Source organism: Pezoporus flaviventris, unplaced genomic scaffold, assembly GCF_033815535.1.
Source record: "Pezoporus flaviventris isolate CSIRO_AGI_PZ_B2104156 unplaced genomic scaffold, CSIRO_AGI_Pfla_v1 ptg000001l, whole genome shotgun sequence".
NCBI lineage: Eukaryota > Metazoa > Chordata > Aves > Psittaciformes > Psittacidae > Pezoporus > Pezoporus flaviventris.
In genome coordinates, this window is record NW_026892549.1 from 5,566,404 (window position 1) to 5,585,557 (window position 19,154).

At 39.3% G+C, this 19,154-nt stretch overlaps 1 protein-coding gene across 1 annotated transcript in view; it reads right to left on the reverse strand.

Moving 5' to 3' along the window:
- MYLK (myosin light chain kinase) overlaps window positions 1-19,154 on the reverse strand; it is a 224,807-nt gene that overhangs the window by 68,578 nt on the left and 137,075 nt on the right. Inside the window, 3 exon segments of the mRNA XM_061469756.1 lie at window positions 7,816-8,705; window positions 9,064-9,144; window positions 17,736-17,982. Coding sequence (XP_061325740.1) covers window positions 7,816-8,705; window positions 9,064-9,144; window positions 17,736-17,982 — 1,218 coding nt within the window.

The following is a 19,154-nucleotide window of genomic DNA, read 5'->3' on the forward strand; positions in this document are numbered from 1 at the left end:
GACCTGAAAAATCTTATTTTCTCACAATTACAAGAAAGCCCAGACTGGTTACTCAAGTTGGATATTCTGAATCCTGCCCCTTCACAAAAACAAGTCAGCTAAAAGAATCTGTTATCCACTTTTCCCCCCATCCCTCTAACATTTTTTTTAGGAACCAGTCCGCAGAGAGCCTTTAAAACACTGTCACAAATTGCAGAATTGGAGTAAAAATGAATACTGGGATCTTCCACTTAGACATTTGAACTGCTGCAGCTCTAGAAAAGACCTTAACAGCCACAGAAACTGACAGATTACTGAAGGCTCTGGTTTAGATACACAAAACCTTTCCCTTGAATTTTAAGCTATTAAAGGATTTTCTGACTTAGTCAAAAATAGTGCAAGCCAGTTTAAAATATCTCTGGGCTTCTGCATTCTTTCCATGAAACTCTACAGAAAGTCAACTTCAGATATAAAACTAATACACAAACCAACAAAAAGCAGCTCCTAAGTGTAATTCTCTGCACTGTCATCTAGCTGGCCAACCTCCTGACTCGTATCTATGGTACAGACTGACATTCATGTCTTTCTCATCTTTATCCCATGGGATAAAGAAGTAGTATGCAGTGTTTAGACAATATTAATGAATACTAGGCTGTGAGGAATTGTGCCTAGGAGCCATAATGAATTTGTTAAGGAACTTGTTGGCCCACAGTATTAATTTTCTAAGAAATCACAAATAGTCTGGGGAAGTGTGAGTATGTTCTAGTGTTACAGACTTATTTAAAAATGGTAAGTGGACTGACCTGGAAAATACTGGCTATAGTTACAACAACAACAGGCAAAGCAGTGAAAAAACTCAGGTGAGTTTCAGAGAAGAAAAAATGTCAAATCCAATTCTTGGCAAGGGTTTTAAGATTTAAGGAAAACAATTTAAGAAACTTACTTTCATTATTCATGAAATTACAGATTTAATTGGCAAATGTATCTGTGTAAATTGTCTTTACTGAAGTCTTTGTGTTATCTCACATTATTATGCTTGTAATTAATGCTCTATCAGTATATTAATTACATTTATTTAGGAAGACTTCAAGCTGCCAAAATAAAGATCTCATGAAGAATCTCACAATAGGAAATCATCACTTGGTATGTTGCTGGTGGACTTCCTCTGTGATCAGACTAGGACCAAAGTTATTTATCATTTTAATCTGTGATGTAGAGGTATTCATAAATTAATTTTTAGAAACTTACAGATGATAGAAACAGTGTTGGAAAAGTTAAAAGACAGAAAGAGAAAGAAAAGAGGGCAGTCCTCATAAACCATCTCATTTACTTGTTAAGCTGAGTCCTATTCACTCAATGACAAGCATCCATGGGCAGCAAAGGGATGGTCTGTTTTCAGAAGCTTTAAGGGTTTAATACAGAAGTAACAAACGTGAGCTTCACTGTCGTGAGGTTGAAGGAGGACCAATATCCTCTAGTAAGCACACCGATAGGAAGGTGACCTCTGTCTCACTGATGGTGATACCAACATATGTTTCTGCTGCCTGTTTTCTAAGTAAGATAATAAAACAACAAATGGCAGCTGAAGAAGAGGTATTAAAAAGAAAAGAAAACAAAACAAAACAAGCCCAAGCCTTCAAGGGCTGAGTAAAGTGCATTACAGACAGAGAGTTAGTGACAGTTTTACTCGTCAAGTTTTGGACTCTTTAGTTTACCACAGAAAGGTAACAAGTGTATGGAAGAAGAAAATCAATAATTGACATTAGAATTAGACACTGTTTTTTTTCGTGATTTAAAACGAGAACACTTATAAGAACAATTAGACACTACAAGAAATTACTAGTGATAATAATAAATGTCTCTTTTTTTCTACCTTTAAACGTTTACCACATGCATTTCTGGAAGAAGGATGATTTAGACAAAAAATGGCAGTACAGAGGGAAATTTTGTGGCACGTGACGAACATGGAGTTGTGTCAGAACTGATGGTCAAACAATCTCTCTAGCCTTAAACTTTCTGAAGAAGCTTTTTGAAGCTGCAGAATCCACCTGCTTTCAGCAGTTACGTAATTAAACACCAAACTCTTGCTCAAAGTCAATTAGAAGGAAATGGAAAGAGTTCCAGATCCTCATTAGACTGACAGACGACACAGACTTGAAGAACTGACAGGAAGATTTAGGAGTTATGTTAAATCACAAGAAAGTTGTTAAGGCATTATTGCTAACAAGATTACCAACTCTTTTTGCTGCCAAGATACTTAGGAAATTAAAAAATGCTGTCTTACACAAAGCAATGCAAACTTTGGGCATTTTCTAAGCTATACCACCACTGCTACCTGAACCTATAGTAAGAAGTTCTTCTAAAACCTATATAGTCACATGGTATTAAGTCTACTCCCCAGAAACCCAGCAAGCTGACTTAAAAAATGGGAGGTTTGCAGTTTCTGGTTTCTATTCATTGTCAGTTCTCCTCAATTCTCCAGTCTAGTAAAGATGCCAGCTTCTGAACCCCTTTCACTGTCATCTTCTAGAACAAATTTTGAAACCATGCAAAAATTTTCTATCAATTTTCTATTCAAGAGTGTGTCACATAAGAGGGCACTAGCAAAATGCACTGCTATGCTGAGTTCTATATAATATTAAAACAAAATGGTTCCTGCTCTCAAAAAGTTCATTGTGTGAGAAAGCTTGCTCTACTCAATGCTTATATGTCTAACTCCACTGTAATGTCTGCTAGAGCCTTCTTAAAAACCCCCAGTACTCTCTCATACTAAAATTAACTGCTTCTTGACCATACACCATCTAACCTGCCTGTATAAACGCATAATGCTCTACTTTGTGAGTACCTTCTTTTGTCTTTTTCTGTTACAGTTAATGTATATTTTGAGATTTCACAGGCAAAATCCACATTAATATCAATCTGAGGAATGTAGATAACCATGCTCTGACAAGTGCTTAAAAGAAGAAAAATACAAAATCAAAACATTAATAAACACCTACGAGATCAGACATGTTCATAAAAGAAAAATGGTGTTAGAGATCACTTTGTCATAAAAATGATACTTTAAGAACAAATCACTCATGCCATCAACTGACAGGATACTACTTGGGGAATTATTAAAAGACTGATATTTCAAGGGGAAACAAACCTGTATTAATAGTTGAAATGTAAAATGGAAGGAATGAGATTGATCTTAGCTATGTTGTGATTGTTGCATTCAGTATAATGCTGCCCAGATTCTGCCTTCTAATTGCTAATTTAAACTTAACCCTGGAATAAAATAGTATGTTGCAAGCTCTAGATTAAGTACTAGAATACAGCACAAATACTGCATGAATATGCCTGAAGATTAAGGTCTTTTTTGGAGCAGGAATTAATTTTCCATTTGCCAAAGACCACACCAATCAGTAGTTATTCTGATCCTGGTGTTTGAATTCAGGCTTCTCTGATGGTACCAAAGTGGAGCTAACAGCCGTCCTTCTGTTGCACACTAATGTAGTGTTAGCTCCTTCAGAAACAGAGGAGACACGTGCATAGAGTTGTTTCTAACAGGTAAAGGGCCTTACTATAAGCTAGGACAAATATGCCAGGGAAAGTTACTTTCAGTGGGTGACTACATAAAAGCACTAGTCATTTTGCCTACCCTGTGAACTTCTTACACACAAGTATCCTTTTAAGCCTGCCCTTCTTGGTGAAATATGCCACTTGTTTTATCAGGTGGGCATGTTCCCAAACCAGATTTTATGTATTTACCTTCACAATACATGTGGCACCAGGAGATCAGCAAACTATCTCCTTTTGCTTTCTGGCAATGACAGAGAGGTTGAATTAAATTTCCAAAAGACAGGTACCCGGCATTCTGCAGATTCATGTATTACTTTCATTGAACAGTTTGTGGGCCAGTAGCCCACATTGAGATGGGCTTGTAGTATATGAAGCAGATAGACATGATTCACCCTAGATAGAGGATTTCCTAGTATCCAGCTCACTAAGAACAAGTAAGTCATTGTTCTGTGAGATACATCTGGAAAATTTTCCTTAAGTGAGAATTAGTGGTCACCACCGAACATCACGGTGGCACAAAAACAGTTGGTGAAATAGCTACAAACAGACCCAGTCTATACACTTCCATAGTGGATTTTGCTGTTGAACACAAGAGGAGCAAGGTCATACTAAAGAAATAAAAGGTAACTTTGCAAGATCTAAACCTGTAACTGTGAGCTCAGTCCCTTTGCTCTGAATTCCCTTCCTTCCCCACAGAATCAACCTTCTTTTAGCTGAGGATGACTCTAGGGGATTATCTGCAGAGCCCATTAAATACTGCTCTAAGGTTGGACAAAAGCACTGCTACTGAAGGATGTGACACCTGTGGCATGATGAACCTGTCTTTTCAGCATTTGGTGCAAAAGATAGAATCTGGGATTTTGGCATTGGGCTGCTGAGTACTGCATCTAGTTTTAATGTTGTTCTCTATGTTTAAAGCTCCTCCAAATAATTTCTATGAGACTAATCCATACAGTTTCTCTACTGAACAGCATTTCCTGATATTCATCCTGAATTTGTTATTTCTCAGTTCTAGTCTGTAGCTGTAATTATTCCTTTTCCTCCCTTGGTTACTTCAACTTGAGAGGTGGACCCATGTGAACCTGATGTTCAATGGGGCCAAGTGCAGGGTCCTGCACCTGGGTAGGGGCAATCCCCAGTATCAGTAAAGGCTGGGTGATGAAGGGATTGAGACTACCAGAGGAGAAAGACTTGGGAGTACTGGTGGATAAGCAGACAATGTGTGTTTGCATCCCAGAAAGTCAGTTGTATCATTGCTGCATCCAAAGAAACATGGCCAGCAGTTCAAGATAGGCTGATTCTGCCCCTCTACTCTGCTCTGATGAGATCCCACCTAGAGTACTGTGTCCACCTTTGGAGTCCTCAGTACATCACAGATACGGACCTGCTGGAGAGGGCCCAGAGAAGGGCCACAGAAATGATCAGAGGGCTGGACCATCTCCCCTGTGAGGAAAGGCTGAGAGAGTTGGGGATTTTCAGCCTTGAGAAGACTCTGGGGAGACCTTATTGTGACCTTTCAGTTCTCAGAAAGGGCCTATAAGAAAGATGGGAAAAGACTTTTTAGCAGGGCCTGTTGTGACAGGGCAAGGGTAATGGTTTCAACCCAGAAGGACAGTTTTAAACTAAAAGAGGGAAGACTCAGGCTGGACATGAGGAAAAAAGGCTTTTATAATGAGGGTGTTGAAACACTGGAACAGGTTGCTCAAAGAGGTAGTGGCTGCCTCATCCCTGGAGACATTCAAGGCCAGGCTGGACGTGGTTCTGGGCAACCTGATCTGGTTGAAGATGTCCCTGATCATTTTAGGGGAGCTGGACTAGATGACCTTTGAAAGTCCTTTCAAACCCGAACTATTTTATGATTCTATGAACTATTCATGTATTCCTAATTAAGGAAAAAGAGAAAAATCAATCTCTAAGAAAACTAGAACCTTAGTTAAACCAAGTATAATGCATATCTAGTTAATTACTTAACAGTTGGCATGAAAGCATCTCTCAGTGGGAGAGCAACAACACATTGTTCTTCAAGTGCCAAGGCTAGCAGGTATTGTTAGGAAAACTTTATGTTGACCATCATGCAATGCATCCCCTCAGTGTACCAGAGGGTATGTAGTAAGGTTTAACAAAAAAAAAAAAAAAGGTCTAATCTTCATTCCATTTCTTTCCATTAAAGGAGAAAAATGTAGTGTTTACTTCCCTGTGTAGTATTTCTTTCTAAGATCCTCTGCAAATACTTGCTAAAGAAACCTTAACTTTGAAGCACTGGTAATACTGACTACCTAAGCATGATGCCTAGTGCAATAATGCAGGTACAACTCAAACATAAAGACTAGTGCAATAATGCAGGTACAACTCAAACATAAAGACAGCCTCTTTCCTCCTTGCACAAGCTTTCCTGAAACAGTGGATTCCTTATCCCTTGGTGACTTTCATTCTTTACCTTAGTGGAAAGCACTGCTAAAGTGTGACATCCTGACAAAATGCCAGCTCTGTGTGTTGACTGTCACCTAGCCCAGACAAACTGGATGGGGTAAGTCACATCCCCGACTCAGGTAGGTGGTAGAGCATTTATGTACATGAGGATCACTTCACTGTAAACAGAAATACAATGGATTTTTACCTCCAAGTACCATTTTATAAAGGGAATGTAAGTTGGGTGATTGTAACAGTCAATTATTCAGATTATTTCCATCAAGAAGACAACTTTCTGCAGCACCACAAAACTAAAGCTTCAGGAATTTAGGAGGCTCCACTATAGCTGAGAAGCTTTCATAGAGTGATGCTATCTATTTGATGTACTTTGATTGGAGACATGAAACTTGGAGATGCACAATTTCTTTTTAATCTGAGCAGCTCCAAGAAAACCCTTGACATTATGCTTCCAGTTATAAGGCTGATAAAATTGCAGTCTCCCACCTTCCTGATCCTATCAGTCCTTTTTACAAGGATGGCATTTCCACTGGTCAATCTCTTCTCATATACATGACAGTTATTACCCCTATTCTATAAAGTCCCCACTGGTGAAAATCATCATATATGCATAAATATATTTTTTACGCTACTTCAGACTCATGCCAGACACAATACACCTGCTACCAGTTCCTTCTCTCCATTTACTTCCTTTGACAACCCCTTAATGTAGTTCTCAGGTACCTTTTTTTTCCACACCCTATCTGAAGGCATGTTGTTTCTGACTACATTCACTTTAAAAGAATACTCATGTTTCAATGCCTGGAACACTGCACAAAGATTCACTGGTTGTAGTGAACCATTGTGTGCATTCATTTGGTTCTCATTTAATAACACTGAAAATAGTCTGGATTAAATGAAAAAATATTCAAAATTAACAGTTCAGACCCCTTTCTCAAGCTAGAATTCTTACTGTGAACGTTAACTTCTGTAGAAGGACAACATGCAAGACAGTGTCCTTCTACATATAATGCCCTCAGTGTTTTATGAAACAGATATGAAGCAAAGAAGTTTTTCTGTATTATTAGTTACCCTCCCTATTTTTGTCCCAAGGAAAATATGTTTTGTTTTAGATACAAAGGTAACTTTCATACAAAACTGGTATAGTAGGGTTTGGTTATCCAGAATGTTGAACATGAGGAAATCATTCAATTTGACAACAGTAAGTATTCTTTCTGAGGACTTTTACTAAACTCTGTACTGTTTTGAAATTAGTTAACAGTCATCAGGCCAATGGAGGTCAAATATTTCAGTGTCTGTAAAGGCAGCAAAAGCAGCTGTGGTGGGAGCATTAAATACACTGTAACTCAATTCCCAACTTTGATCTTAATTGTACAAATTGAAGTTGTAGTAGTTTCTTTCTGTAACTCAACCCCTCTTTGCCTCTGTGTTCGTTATTGCAATAAAAAGCCTGAAATATTAAACATACAGAAGAATTAAATTAGGATATGTAAACCAGCAGTAACATTATTCTGTTTTCAATGTTCTAAATCCTTGAAGTTCAGCTTAAATAAACGTCATGTACCAGCTCCTTAAACAACATTAGCTATGTAAACAGCATTTAAAAATGCAAGAAGTTCAACTTTATAAAAATTACATCTGCAGGCTGTTAAAGGAGAATCTGCAAGAAATGTCAAACAATACTGTACCTTGTGTACTCCACTGAAATAACAAGAAAGATGCATCTGGAAACAGTTACTGGCAGGAGACTTAAAGTATTGCATTACCTTTAATGAACCAAATATTATTAATCAAGAGCTGGATATAAGTGTGCCAGCCAGCTGGCTTGTAATTTGATTAATTTACCTTCTTGGGAGATGACAATGGACTTCGACGATTTGATGGTTTTGCTGTCGACAGTCCAGGTGACAGCTGCAGGGGGATCAGAGGAAATCCGACATTGTAAGACCAATTTTTCACCATCTACTACTTGAGCATCCTGAAGCTTCTCTGTAAAGGAGGGTGCTGTTCCTTTGCTTGCTGGTGGTTTGCTTGCTGGTGCTTTATTTTCAGCTTTTTGCCCAATTATTCTGCCATCCACTACTGAGCACCCATGTTCACAGTTTCTGTCATTCTTCTCTTCTTTTTTCACTGCTGGTTTGGCAACAGGGGCTTGAGAATTAGGAGTCATATTCTGGGCTTCAGAGTTGGTGCGGGCATTTGGTGCTGGGGTGTTAGCACTACCATTCTCTGCAGGTGGCTTTTTCTTTGAGCCCAGCACTGATCTGAAATCTGTAACTGCTGGCTTAGGAGGTGGTGCCTTCTCTGGCAATGGGGTTTTTGGGGTGCCTTTCTTGGCCAGCACAGAGCGAAAGTCTACCTGCTGAGGAGCATGAACCTTCCTTTCCTCCTCTGACAAGGTCTTGGGTTTGACCTGCCGCTGCAGGTTTGCTCGGAAGTCCATTTGCTCGGCTGGGATTTCTTTCAGTTCCTCCTCAGAAAAACTTTTGGTGCTGACTTTATTGCCTAGAATGTCACGGAAATCAAGTTGCTCAGCTTCCTGCTGCCTCAGGCTCTCCTCTGTGTGTTCCCGAGTTTCCACTCGCCTCTTCAGCACACCTCGGACGTCTTCCTGCTCTTCCTCAGCTGCTCTGGTTTCACTGCTGATCTTTTTGAAGCCACTTGTTCTACCAAATGTTAGTTTACCATGATCTCCACCATCTCTTCGCTCTCCAGAGCTGGCTGATTCCCTCCCACTATGATCCAAAAAAGAAAAGAAAGAGAGAGCCAGGAAAGGGGCTGGTTTAAAAATGTCAGAGAAGTATCTCAGAGCAGGAACAAAATGTGTTTATAGAAGGGGAGGTTGATTAGAGGAGCATGCTCCATTAGTTTATTGCATCAATGATGACTTCAGGAGCCATATAAGGGCACAAAGAAAAAAGATCTCTCTACTCTGGCTTGGTACAACGTGCTTAGCCTGTATGATGAAAACAATTTGTTGGGTCACATTTGGGGATTTGGTTGAACAGCAGCCAGCCTGGGTCTGTAAGGGCAGGGAATTAACGGAGAAAAAAATAGAACCCACCCATGCAAGTCCCTGGGAAAAATACTCACTCTCTGAGCATTTCTGCTGCGGAAGCTGAAGTCTCCCGCAGCATCAGAGACACCTGGCAGCTGCATTCTCCAACTTGGTTCCTGAAACATTTAAGTAAAATCAGAAAAGCAGAGGTTTCTCCCTCCAAAGTTGTAACTTTCCTGAGATAAGTGTTTGTGTTTTGCACTAAAGCAGTTCAAACCCAGTGTGGCATCTTCCTTTCCTATGCCCAGCATCGTGGTGGTTGACTGAACGGATTGGTTCTCTTATGTTTGGTGCCAAGCTATCTCAATTAGCTTTTACTGTTCTGCTGCTATCTACACTAGGATGAATATACTCCCTGAACAAAAATCAAAGCAATTTACAGAATGAAACAGCTGCAAACAAACAAACTAAAGGAAAACAAATAAAAAAGCTGGAAAATCAAGGCAGAGGAAGGGGCTATTTTGCGAAGTTGAATATCTTTCCAGCTCTGCCTACTGTTTATTTATTCAAACCCAAGCTCATAAGTTTTCTACTGTTAAGATATTAAAAGCAGGGTCTCATTTCCTTCCCTCCCCCCTGGCCCAGCCAATCAGCAAAACCCATCTCATGGATTGCTCCAGCCTGTACATGTTTATATTAAAAAACATAAAAGTGTCACCATATATGGTGCTGAGTACTTATTCTTCCTTTTGCAGAGGAATACCATGGATGCCTTCTGGAAAGGGCTCCCATTAAAGAATTCATTTAAAGTGTTCCCCTCACCCCTTCCACTCCCTCCCTCCTGCAGATATATATCATTCTTCTAGCCCCAAATGTCTTTTCTCCACTTAACACAGGAGATGCCAAAAGCAAAATTTAACTCCCCCAGGGCAGCAGTTGTGTAACTCTTGCGACCGCTCGCTTGACTGCTGTTAAAAAAAACAGACTTGAACTGATAGGGACTAGAGATATCTTTTATTAGTGAAAACTTTCATCCTTCCTAGTTTAAGTATAAACTTGTAAATGGACTAGAAACTCCTGAATGATTTTTGTTTTTCAAACAAAAATAGTTTTTGCTACTGAAAACATTTCCTGGACATGAACAAAACACATATGCATTGCAGGGAGGAAGAAAAGAGAGGCTGTTTTTTCTAGCTGTGTTTTGCTTTCAAAAGACTTGCTAGGTAAGAGCACCTTCAAGTACCCCTTTTCCTGAAATTTAAAACAGACTCAGGAGTTCCTTTCTGTTAGATTGCCATAAACGTATTTTCTGGCCTTTTTTTTTTAAATAGTGTTTGGAAATACATTCCTAGATACGATCTTGTTTGGGTGAATAAACTATAATTTTACCCATTTGCAACTGGCAATGAAGTCACAGCAGGCAAGATCATAATCGCAGATATATCCCTAAGTTATGTCTTTATAAAAGAAACTAGTGCCTTCACCTTTTCATATAAATTCCCATTGCTTTTTTTTGCCTTAGAAAATGTACAAAAATCAAGCCTTTCATGCCAAGAAGGAATTGGTGGGGTTAACCGAAGTAACTGAATTGCAAAGTAAAGGCCCTGCTGGTAGAAGACCTCTTATTTGACCTTAAGATGATTAACAAGAAGCCAGAGAAATGCGTTCAACACACTATATCCAACAAATCTGAATATGTACACTAGAAACTGCCACTGAAAGCAATCCAAGCAGTGAAATCCAAGCACTGAAAGCCACAATCAGACTCACTATCAAACAGATCAAGCACTTTCTCATTCACCAGGGCTACAGCGCTATCAGCAGGCTCTTGGTTTACCAGAAGATCTTAAAACCAATCCAGAGCTGACAAAGTAGAAGCCATGCATGTTAAAGTATAGACAGTTTAGAGCACACGTCAAATTAGAAGGCACCACTGCTCAGCATCTGTCATGACCATATGGCAAAAATATTTGCCGACAAGAACTGTGTCACCAGTGGGAGAGGTTAAAGTAACAGAGACAGCACTCTCCCAGGAGAGGGATGTAGAGGTACTGAATGTGGTCCTGACCACTGTGAAGAATAATAGCATTTCTTCAGGACCCATTTCTGCAATGTATCTTTCCCTCTGCAAATTCTTCACATATGCAAAGAGCAAATAAGGAAAGCAAAGTAAACCTCCCTAAACTAAGCTATTTTTCACAGGGTTTGGAAAGTAAAGGAGGGGTAAGAAAACAGGAGAGCATTTTGTTCTTTCTATTTTTAAAACCTTGGGAAGCACTTACAAATTATGGCAACAGTGGGACATAGAAGTACCTAAATGGAAAAATGATTCAGAAGTTAGTTTTTTGATCTTAATTATGATTTCTGCTTCAAGTGAACACTGGATACAAACCTTGAGTCTGTGTCTAATTCATTATATCCCTGTTCAAAAGCATAGCCTTCTCAGGGCAAGTCCTGCTCGCAGTGAAATCAAGGCAAGTTACTGATTTGAGGAGCAGGGAGAGCATAATTTTGTCTCCGGATGCAGTTGCAGAGACTAAAAAGGTAAAGTTAATAGCACTGACCCACCTTGGAGTTCACTAGATGGAAAAAGAGAAACAAGCCAAGAAAAATTAAGAAGGACTGGATGGTTTAGATGCTAAATTCAATCAAGATTAATACTGGGAACTTTGTAAATATTTTTACATTTGCGCAACTTCAGAACCTAGACAAGATACATAAGAGCAGTTAGGAAAAATAGAGCTTTGTAATACCCAAGCACCACTTCAAGTCTTTCATATCTCTGCTGTTTTGAATCTTAGCAATAAAAATATTACTTTTGAAACTTGAGGTTCTCCATGTTGGCATTTTATCAACAAAACCACAGACAAAGACAGGTCTTAGTGGCTCTGTTATTGTAGAATAATGATAGAAATGGATAACACCTACGCTTAGTAGCTATGCCATAAAGTAGTGTCTGGAATTGTTGACTTTTGCAGGATTGTTCTGTAGAATGCCCATACACCAGACTTATCTCTAAAATGTTAAGGAATAATAATACCCCCACAGATACTAAAACCAAATAAAACCCCAGCTGCAAAGCCTGAAGCAATTTTAAAAATAGCTCTCTGTCCTATTGTGGGATCAGTTTTCCCTGGAATGGCTTTTATGTTCAAAATATCTTGAAATACTAGTTTCTTGGCAGAATCTCCTCAAATACTTTCACTGAACCTTAGATGAGACTTACTGTCTTCATGTCCCTAGGAAGCACCCTCTGGAGGAAGAGATAAAAAAGCGCTGTTAATTATAGTGTGGGGCATACGAAAAACTCCTACTGGCCTACAAAGTGTGAAACAAGTATTGCAGAGTAAATTACATTTTTTTTTAAGAATGAACTGAAAGGGGCAAAGCAGTTGATCCTTAGCTATAGTTGGTGCTTCAGGGCACGTAACTGGAAAGACTCAGAACGAGGTTTTGCAACTCTTTTGTGTGTTAGTTAAGAGAACGTAGAGTCCATGAAGCTTTAACCCCAAAGAATGCAACTAATCTGCTGGATCACAGCTTTAGCTGACACAAAGCAGAGCAGCCCCACTGGCTTCAAAAAGGATGCACTGATCTACCTCACTTAAGGGTTTGGCCCAAAAGTTTTTATACCTGAAAAGCCAAACATTTTCATTTTACAGCACTAAGTGGGAGAATGAAACAGGAAGGAGTCATGGCTATCTTTCCTACAAATAGACAATGTGTTCATAGCAGAAAACAAGGTTTGCAAACTGTATTTTGCAGAAAGATGGAACCTTATTTACTTTTCAGTGTAATGCAATGTAAACTTACAACTGCTTTTTATATAACCTGAATTACAGAGTATTCAAGGTACCACTGATTTATAAGATGTTTACCTCAGATTTTGATCAGATTATAAAAGTCTTTAAAGAAGAATAATTAACACTAACTAGACTTTTATGGAAGATGGAGTGGGGGGGAAGAGAAATACTCAGCATCTGAGAAGACAAAGGTTAGCAAAACAGATGATTGTTTCATGGAGATTCTGACTGATTTGTTACCCCTCAACTGCATGGGCTGGAATTTTGCAGGCTGCAAATTGTTCAAATTTCAATAGATGAACTACAGTAATGGGTGAATCTGTTGTTCTTTTTATATTTATGCAGCACCATTCCTTGAGGACTGAGCAATAACAGCCTCAATGAAGCATTATCAAGATAATTAAAATGAAGAATGCAAATGTGGAGGAATCAGAGTTCTGTGTCTGAAACAAAGACCAGAGAAGGCTACAGTGATCATCTTTGTATAATTCACTCTTAGTATTCTATGTAGTAAAAGGCAAAGCAAACACATATTCTAAATAATGCTGAGGGACGGTAAGACAGAAAGCCAACCAGCAGCCATTGATGGATCACACTAGGATCACCCTAGGCTACACAGAGTTGTCAGCTTACTCTGATGAAAGGAGACAGAACTAAGAAGAGACAAGTAGATCTTTTGTTAAACCCAATTTTTTAAGATCAGAGTTTTAAATTGTGAGCAGCCAACACAAAGGAAAATTGTGGTGGCAGTAGGATAGAATTTAGAGCTCAAGAATAATGCAGAAGAAAATTGGAAAGTATTTAACACTGGTAGGAAACCATGGCCAAACTAAATTAAAGGAGTTGGAGAAAGAATGACTCCCTAAAGGCAGCTATGCAGCATGCTTCTAAAATTAACACATGAAAAGGAGTTGCACATTTATTTCAAAATAAAATGATAATGTTTAAAAATAGCCCACTGTCAACTTTTCTATAAACTTCAGTGAATTGACTCGTGGTTTTTCAGTTATTCCTTATTTTAAATGGACTTTGTAGGAGTTTTTGACAGAAAGACACTAAACACAGCTCTCCTCCTCTAAGGTACTGTTAAATTTGTTTCTAAATATATAAACAATTTTATATCAAGTATTCAAGACAACTACAGGCAGTTCAACACCTATTTAGACAAGACTAGTTGCTGCTGAAAATTATCTAAGGTCTATTGCAAGCTTGAAGTTATACAGCTAACATTTGATTCCTTGGGTATTCCTGAGGCAGTTACTTCTCTGTCATACAACAGTATACAAACAATTGTTTAAAAGCATATGGCTTTCTTTTCCCCAAAAAGTACCTGTAATTTTACAAATGACAGCAGGGTAAAAAGAGGAATCAGTATTCTCCTTGCTCAGAGCGCAGCATAGTATCTTTACTTATTATGGATTAGAAAAAAGCCAACATGATCCCTGGCTGTTTCTCCAGTAAAAGGATTAGGGAATAACTGAAACAAGCATGCTGCTCTCTAGCTACAACTTTACTTCTTCTTACCACCTCCCCCCCCGCCCCAGATTGTTCTCTGCTAATTTTCTGAAATGATTTATTTTCCAAGTGTACATTCTGTATGTTCTAGAGTCATGATACTGTCAGACACTGACAAATGTCTTCAATGATGAATTTGGCCTGGGTAATCACCAGCTACACCTGATCATTAAGGTTGACTTGCTTAAGTCAGCCACAACGAAGTCCTCCAACAAAGTCTTCCACAAAACCTTCTTGGCTCTCCTTTGTTCTTCCTCTTTCCTACTTCTACCCCTGAAGTTTTGCTGAAATATCTCATTCTCTTTCAGTTCAAGTGACACCATCAGGATGTCCAGGCACACAAACCGAAGTGTGGAAACATGCTATCAAAAGGTAGGAATTCTCCCAGTTTGGCCTCCTCTGTTATGTAGAGGATAGGGACCTTAATGAAATTGAACTGGTGTTTCTAATCCTGCCAGAAGTCGAGTGTCAGACATGCCACTGATCCCCAAAAATGCTTTTCTTAGATGCAAGGACATGTAGACATGACTAGCACAGATCAGCATTATGAATGTTGTAGATGACCTAGGCGATTGCAAACAAGCCAATTGTTCTGAAAGAAGTCATCTCACAATTTCATGAGGTTCTGAATGACTTCTTTGATTCGGTCTTCACTGCCAAAGGCTCTGACCAAACCACCCAAGTCTTGGAAGGCAGATGCAGGGACTGTGAGAATGAAGACCTTGTGGCCACTGTAGGAGAGGAACTGGTTCGAGACCATCTTAAAAATCTGAATGTGCACAAGTCCATGGGTCCTGATGAGATCCATCCAAGGGTCCTGAAGGAGCTGGCGAATGAAGTTGCGAAGCCGCTGGCCATCATATTTGAGAAATCATGGCAGTCAGGTGAAGTTCCCGACGACTGGAAAAAGGGAAATATAACCCCCATTTCCAAGAAGGGGAAAATGGATGACCCGGGGAACTACAGACCAGTCAGTCTCACCTCTGTGCCTGGCAAAATCTTGGAGCAGGTTCTCCTGGAAGGCATGCTAAGGCACATGAAAAACAACAAGGTGCTGGAAATTTTTTCCTGTTAGGGTGGTGAGGCACTGGAATGGGTTGCCCAGGGAGGCTGTGAATGCTCCATCCCTGGCAGTGTTCAAGACCAGGTTGGACAAGGCCTTGGGTGATATGATTTAGCGTAAGGTGTCCCTGCCCACGGCAGGGGGGCTGGAACTAGATGATCTTAAGGTCCTTTCCAACCCTAACGATTCTATGATTCTATGATTCTAATTTATTGCAGAGCACAAAGGGTCTAAATCTACTGAGGAGCTTATTTGCAAAAAGGTTATGGTACATATAGCTCTACTTACATAGATGTTAGTAATAAGACCTGAAATTCAGTGCAGAAAAACTTCATTATAGGAAACCTTGCTATAAGCAGTTACATTTTCCTGAAGCACCATTTTCTAGTGAAAAGTGAATGCCTCGTCTGATTTTAAATACTAAAATACACTGATGCTAGTTTCTGGCTGCCTGTGGTAGTCTATGGAAACATACCTTAGAGCTAGGCATCTACATAGTGACATGTCCATCATTCAGGCAATACTGACTGGAAAATAAAGTGTAACTATAAAAATAAACTCACTGTTTAGAGGTTAAATGGGTAAAATTTACTAAAATATGCCCTCCTTCCTTGGATTAGGAAGACATGAGTAATTTGTTTGCAGTCAAGCAAAGGAGAATTCAGTTCTAATTTTTGTCCTAGACTGAAGTATATGAAATTAAACTAACTTGTTTATAGCATGAAAAAGACAAAACCCACCATAAACCAGGCAAGTGCAAGCAGTGCAGAACTGCAGTGCTAACACTACTCGGCAGTATCTGTCTAAATTGCCTGCCAGACTAGTCCATCTGGACTAAAAAAACTAGCATGTGGAGCAGAACAGATAATTTTCTTCCAGTGTAATGGATTCAAATGCCCATGATGGTTAAATAAATTCTAAGAAAGTTACAAATATTAGCCAAGTAAGGCAATAAATCTACATGTACATTTACATGCACAGTAAATAGCATAGAACAAATGATAACATCGATTTAAAGCTGTACACTAAGTTTTCTATAACCACATAGGGAATATGTAATTAAGGCTGGAGGTGGAGAATGTTGTGGTACTTTCTACAAGGTAAAGAACCAGCAAATCTGATTCCTCAGTGTCCTGGGCTCAGCTGTAACAGTTCTTTTTCTCCTTCTTAGCAGCTGGTGCAGTGCTGTGTTTTCCACTTTAGTCTGAGAACAATACGGATAAAACACCAATGCTTTTAGGTTTTGTTAAGTAATGCTTATTCCGGATCAAGGACTTTTTCAGTCTCATGCTCTGCTAGTGAGGAAGGGCACAAGAAGCTGTGAGGAAGCAGAGACAGGACACCTGACCCAAACTAGCCAAAGGGGTATTCCATACAATAGCACACCATGCCAAGTATATAAACTGGGGGCAGTTACCTGGAAGTCCCAGATCACTGCTTGGGTCAGGCTGGGTGTCAGTCGGTGGGTGGTGAGCGGTTGTATTGTGCATCACTTGTGTTCATTTTTTTTCTTTTCCTCTTTTAGTTTTATGTTGTCTCCCCTTGTTATTTCCCTTATCATTATTATTATTGGTGGTAGCAGTAGTGATTTGTGTTATACCTTAGTTACTAAACTGTTCTTATCTCAACCTGTGGGAGTTGCATTCTTTTGATTCTCCTCCCCATCCCTCCAGAAGTGGGGGTGGGGGAAATGGGGAGTGAGCAAGTGGCTGCGTGGTTCTGAGTTACCAGGCTGGACTTAAACCATGACAATCATTTAAAGAACAGTTATTTTACCAGAAAATAAATAGACAAAATAAATTAAACAAAATTCAAAATAGCTCTTCCAAATTCTGCAGGAATGATGACAGGTTTAAGGCATAAGCGTACCTCATTTCATCAGAAAAAGACAACTACAACTTCCACATAAAATTCAAACACGACCAGGAAATCCTTTCTTTCCTCAGTGGTATGGTTTATAATCTTGTGGAACAGCCCTTCCTGGTCAGGTTGTTCCCATGGAAAGCATGGATCCTTTAAAATATCTGGAGAGATGTCAAACTCGATAAAAAATAGCTCCAAAATCACGACACTGATTGTGGTTTCCCTTGCTTGGAATCTCCCCCCCCCCCCCCCCCCCCTTTTTTTTTTCCCATATTGCTGCCACTTTGTTCCTCAGGATCCCAAAAGGAAACTGTACTGCTTTGTCCTTCTTTCTGACTTTTCTTGTGTTTCTTCTCTCCTCTTTATTGGTTCTTTATATCCCTCAGAAATATTTTGCTCCTTTAATACTCTACTGATTTATGGGAATGGGATGGAACTCATCTTCTTCAGGTGGGAATTTCAACTTGAGGGTAAATATAACTAATTGTTCCAGGGGAACAAGCTGTTTTCATAGCAAACATACCTGAGCTGAATTTCATATTGCCCTGCATGGCGAGACTGCACATTCCTCAAAACCAGTGTGAAGATGTCTTCATTTTGCAGGATTTCACATGCTGTTCCCGGCATTATTTCTTGTCCATCTTTAAACCAGTGAACAGTGGGGAAAGGATCTCCAGCAATGGCACAGGATATAAGGACATTTTGCCCAGGAGCTGCTGTCACTGATCGTGGTTTGCTAATGAACCAGGGCTGAATACCATCCTGAGGTTCTGTAGTTTACAAACACAGTTTGCAAATCAGGAGAAAAGGCAAGCTTGAATGTAACTGGTAAGCTAACTAATTTCAGGGAAAACGATCACAGACAAGCAAAGTTATTTTGAACATGCAGGGTATAAGTTTATAATTGAAAATAAGTCAGGCTTTAATTTTGGGAGTAACTTGTGTTGGTACTAAAATTAATCATTTATTTGGCAGTTTACTGGCTCTAGCCAGGCTTATATTAAGAGAAAAACAAAGGGACTTTAAAGCTCCCCTAAAAGGAATCTTGAAGATTTGTCCTTATATAGAATACAGAGAATATGCATATGAATAGCCTTAAGGACAAGTGATGGTACTACAACAGCTGCGCAGCTGAGAACTCATGTAATAAATCATCATTAACAATTTATACAATTGCATTTAATATAGAAGATTGACACTGAGACTAGATTTCGGGGGAACAGACAGTGATAACAGACTACAGACCCACCCCCCAGGGCACAGCTCTCTGAAATCCTGGGGTTAAGATCCTTAACATGAAAAATACTACAAGTCTCCCACTGATTTATGAGAATCCTCGGTAATGGTGATGGGAAAATGTTGGCATACAGTAAGATTAGATGAAGTCCCCTGTTACGTATGTAGTGAATGCCCAATAGCTGGAAGCTTGTAGGCAATTCAGCGTTTATGGCGGGATTTACATTATATGTGGAGATTCAAAACCAGGTTTTTTTGCAGACAGTTCTCAAATTGCAGAAATCATGTGTTCCTCACTTGCTACCACTACAATGCTAATATTGAAGCAAGAATACCTGGCTCCTAGACAGCTTTTCCAAAACCTCGGGGCTTTAATTAGAAAGAAGAACATAACTAAATTGTTCATATTAAATCCACAACTAAGCAAGCTTTATAGTTATAATCTGAAGCTGCATTTAGCAGAAGTTTTGCACTGTCCCTCAGAACTGGATTCACGAATGCATTTTTGAAATAGTAACAGAATGTTCCACAGTAAAACCATTTTTTTTTAAAGTTGCTTTTGCTCAATATCCTTTTTAATTCAGGTGCAGAGAATGAGTACTCCTAGCATTCTTCACAACAGACCTTACAAACACTCATGTACTTAAGTAGATACATCTTCTGCACATTTGAATAATTTTCCTTTAGCATTTCCTAAGGTGGAGAA